The following is a 4,532-nucleotide window of genomic DNA, read 5'->3' as shown; positions in this document are numbered from 1 at the left end:
AGTTTTTTTTTCTCGGGTGGATCTGACTAGACCTAATGCGAGGTAACCAACCACATCCATGATGTATGAGCAGACTATAACCTGTTGCCATGAAATAAAACTGAATATTTCCAGTGACAAAAACACCTTTTTTTCCCGGTGGATAAAACACCCTGTGAACAATTTACCTTGTCATTTCTCAAAAGAAAGTGAAGAAATTACCTTGCCAATCATTCACAGATTTCATACACACGCGCGCGCACGGCACTGCAAGTCTGCAACGATAGAGACCGGTAGCTGGGAGCTCGCCAGCGCTGCGTCCACCGGATTAACTAATCAGTGGAGTAACAAGCCATGGCGGCATTAATTAAGCTCTATCCGCTCGGTCGCTTGCGTTTGGTACAGAGGTGGAGGAGCGGCGAAAGCGAGGGCTCTGCGCAGGTGGACGTGGCGGGAGGAGGGCGCGCGCGGGCTCCACCTCCCCGGTGTCGTGGACGCGCTCCCGCTCACAAGTTACAAGCAGGCGTCCCCACCACGCCACCACCACATGCACGCAGCCGCAGAGAAAAGATCTTGCTCCCTTCCCTTGGTTTGGTCGCTCCTCTTTGCCGATTCGCCGGTAGAGTTCCGGCGTGTACGCACTAGCTGCTTTGGCACGTCTACATACCTGATGAATGTAATGTAAGCACGCACGTCGTGTGTATTCTTGCATGCATGCATGCCTTGGTGCAATCTGCAAGCACTGCCATGCAAAAAAACAAAACAAAAAATACAGATAAAAACGGAGCACGTATGAATATGATTTGACGTAGGAGTCGGTTTTGCTCTCTCCATACCTTCTCAAACAAACATCCTGAAACCTCGGAGGTCGGAGAGCTTATCTACGAACACAATAATTCTAGCAGCTGGGAAATGCGACGAAGTTTTTATGCGTTTTCTTTGTGAGGCCACGTGGAGGGTGGCAGTAGGCCGGTGTCCCAAGCACGTGGGAGGTCGAGTCGACCCACGCGATCAGCAAACCGGCGGACTATACGGGAATGAGTCATGATCGATAGACGATACGAACCCGATTCACCTGCCTGTGGGCACCCGTCATGGCAAGCTCCCATTGGCCGCGGCCGGGGAGCCACCATCGGGACGCCCGCAACGGACGCGCGGACCCTATCGCCCGGTCGCCCCGCCGCCACGTGTGCTCGTACCGCCACTCCGTTGGAGCCACGTGTGCCCGTCGTTTGGCGACACGATTCTCCAGGGCCCAGAGCCGGCTCGTATATATAGCCTGGCCGTGCCCCCTCCCGGCCATCTCGTCCACAGCAAATTCTTCCAGTCCAGCTGACAATCAAAACGCACTCGCGGCAGGCAGCCACATCACATCCCACGCACGAAGAAGAGCGGCGGTGAGACACGTACGTACGTGTCGTGTATTTGTGGCGCATACCAACGTATAGCCCATAGCATTCGGTAAAGGTTGCCGCCGGAGATGGGGATGGTGCAGGTGCAAGGTGTGGCGGCGTCGGGGAGGATGCCGTCCATGGAGGCGGAGCCCAAGACGCTCACCCTCGAGCAGCTCAAGTACGCAAGGGTACGTATGTGCATGCCACTCTTATATACGTACATACCACGTAGATTGCATGTATACATGTCCGTCTGCGTATACGTAATCTGTACAAATCGGTGTGTGGGTTTTCTTTAGGTTTTCGGTTAGTTTTCCTTATTAACTGATCAATTCTTCTTCTTCTATATGACAAGACAGAGCTATTGCTGGTTTCTCAAAAAGATAATTATACAAATCAGGCAGCTTTTCCCCCTCCCAAAGTCCGAAATCCGATTCATCACCACTAAAGTGTTCTCCCTCCTATCTTCCTTGCTATAATCAAACTAAGTTAATTTTGTGTGCGCCTACTAAACCTGTTAGGATAGTGCTATCTACAGGATATACTTTTAGTTTCTTTCTGTAGTGTGGATATACATATAGTTTTTTTAGGGGGTGGATATACAGATCGTTGGAGAACAGGATTACACCATAATAGTCTACGGCCACATATCCTGTAAAAAATACTTCTTCTTTAAACTAATATAAAAGCGTTTAGATTATTAAAATAGTGATCTAAACATTTTTATAGTACTTCATTATATTTTAGTGAACATTTTCATGACAGACCCCCTCAAGTATAAGATCCATTTATTCCTACTGATTTTGTGGATTAAAAAGACAATTATAATTGAAAAATAAGAAGTCCAAAAGTGAAGTTAACACTGAAATCTGAAAATATTATTTATAACAATTTACAAAATTAAAAGGTGTTCAATGGTAGGTTTCTAATGGTTCCAGAGCAGAAAGGCTGAAATTATTCAACTCGACCATCTTTTCCACGTGTAAGTCTACCGTTTCCCTTTGGTGATTAGTGGCCTCCCTGTAAAGTCAAGTCCATCCAATTTCCAATCATCTCTACAACACCCTACATTTGAACAAATCATCGTTGAATACACCAGTGTACACCTATACGAAAGCCTTAAAGGGGACTCTTGATAAAACGTATGTGCTGGATCCATCCACTCAAGGGATTCTAAACATGTATGTTTGTCTTTGACAAATTAAAGAACTCTAATCCCTCCTGCCAAAAAAGAAAATGTATTCCCGCATGAGATGGAACATGCAATTTCCTTGTTTCTTTGCGAATAAACTATTTTCCTGGTTGAAGTGAATAAATAAATCTACAATGTTTTCTACAAAATTATTTTACATCCCATAATATATACGCCCTTGTAAATTTGGAGGGTCGCAGTCACCCAAACAATGTAGAAAGAAACACCTAACAAATAGTACTACAGTGAAAAGAAATTGCTAAAGGGCTTGTTCGGTTAATCTCTTCTAAAAAACAATGCAGAAAGAAACACATAACAAATAGTACTACAGTGAAAAGGAATTGCTGAAGGGCTTGTTCGGTCAATTCTTTTCAAAAAAGAATTGAAGAGGATTAAAGGAGATTAAGGTGAAATTTAACTTTTAAGAAATTTAATTCCTCTCAATCTCCTCCAAACCTCTTAAACTGAACAAGGCCGAAACGAAGATGCTTTTCCCGCAAAAATAAATAAATTGAGGTGTTTATATATACACACATGTGCGATTGCTATGCTGCATGCGCTGCTCAATGTTTATGCCCTTGGGTCGGTCTCTGTTCGCACGAAAGTTGTGTGTCGACGTGTCGTACGTACGTCCTGGTCACAAGAGAAAACAGTCATGACATGGACGTTACCCACCACAATTTAATCTCGCTTGTTTACGTATCCTGCACGTATGTACATTCCTTCTGTACTCACATCACCCATGTAACTTGTACGTATATATGCACGTGAGTACATAAGCCAGAGCAGCTTGGAACGTTTGCTAAAAGAAAATATCGGATTTCCCCCCACTTGGGTAGTTAATTGACATAGATACATTAATCGAAAATTGCAGGAGGCGGCGCTGTACGTGGTGAGCACAAGGACGACGGAGGAAGCCATCAGGATCTTCACGGAAGGGCTCAAGCCTGTGCGGGGCGTGCGGAAGATGGGCTCCTCCACGACGGACTCGTCGGACGACGACGTCGAGCTAGGCTCGTCGGAGGATTCGACGCCGCGCGCCGGCGGCGGCACGGGTTGCCGCCCACAAGGACGCTCCATCAAGAGGGACATTGCCACTGCACCTTTCTAGCTAGCTTGCGTGTTTTGTTTGGGAAATTTGATCTTTTCTACGCTACTTTTGTTTCCTGGCCTGGTAGTTTAGCTCTAGCTTCGGCTGGTTTAAAGCGCGACAAATTTTGGGGTGCGTCCTGGCCCAGAGAGGGCTACAAGAGACGTGAAGCTGGCCCGCACGACTAGTATGCCGTTGTTGCGTGTGTGTGTGCATGTACATAGCAGCAGACTGTACTTTAGTTCTTTGGCTTCAAATTAAATCTCCTCGTGCTCTTCCATGCATGTGGACTCTCACGGGGCATCCATTTTTTTTTCTTTTTCTTTTTTTGCAAAATGAAGACAGGCAAAACGTCGGGGACTGTTTGGTTATCTGCACTTTTGCACGCTTGTCAGGGCCTGTTTGGTTATCTGATGAATTCCGGGGAGCTGCTTGATATTTGCATCATGAGAAACTGATGGAGTGTATACAACCTCTGTGTGACGTTCTGCGTGCCGTTTGATTTCCTGAATCTACCCTAACCCGCATTTTCTCTCGTAGCGTGAATTACACTGTAATGAGCCTGCATATGAAAAAAAGGCTGATTTGGGCATTCTCAAAGCCCAACCCACATTCCCTTCTGCGTAAATTGCACTACAATGAGCCTGTATGTCAGGAGCCGAATCCACATCATCTCTGTGCTGTAATTGCACTACAATGAGCCTTCATGTGAGGAAACGGCTGATTCGGGCATTCTCTTAGCCAGCCCATCCCCCTTAGCGTAAATTGCACTACCCATTTGGGCTTTCTCAAAGCATCTACAGTCGCGATGGGCTCATTCGCCCCTGGAACGCCTTATATTTTCATTTGCATATCCGCGTATCTCATATCCGGCAGC

At 46.3% G+C, this 4,532-nt stretch overlaps 1 protein-coding gene across 1 annotated transcript; it reads left to right on the top strand.

The window, feature by feature from the left end:
- Positions 1-1,295: 1,295 nt before the first annotated feature.
- Positions 1,296-3,975, top strand: LOC123440298. Its single transcript, XM_045116875.1, has 2 exons — positions 1,296-1,561; positions 3,440-3,975. Exons 1-2 carry the CDS (start codon positions 1,460-1,462, stop codon positions 3,674-3,676), a joined length of 339 nt encoding a protein of 112 aa, XP_044972810.1. The 5' UTR covers positions 1,296-1,459; the 3' UTR covers positions 3,677-3,975.
- Positions 3,976-4,532: the final 557 nt, after the last annotated feature.

The sequence above is a fragment of the Hordeum vulgare genome, chromosome 3H, assembly GCF_904849725.1.
Source record: "Hordeum vulgare subsp. vulgare chromosome 3H, MorexV3_pseudomolecules_assembly, whole genome shotgun sequence".
NCBI lineage: Eukaryota > Viridiplantae > Streptophyta > Magnoliopsida > Poales > Poaceae > Hordeum > Hordeum vulgare.
The sequence above is the reverse complement of the archived record's forward strand: the minus strand, read 5'-3'. Positions and strand labels throughout refer to the sequence as shown.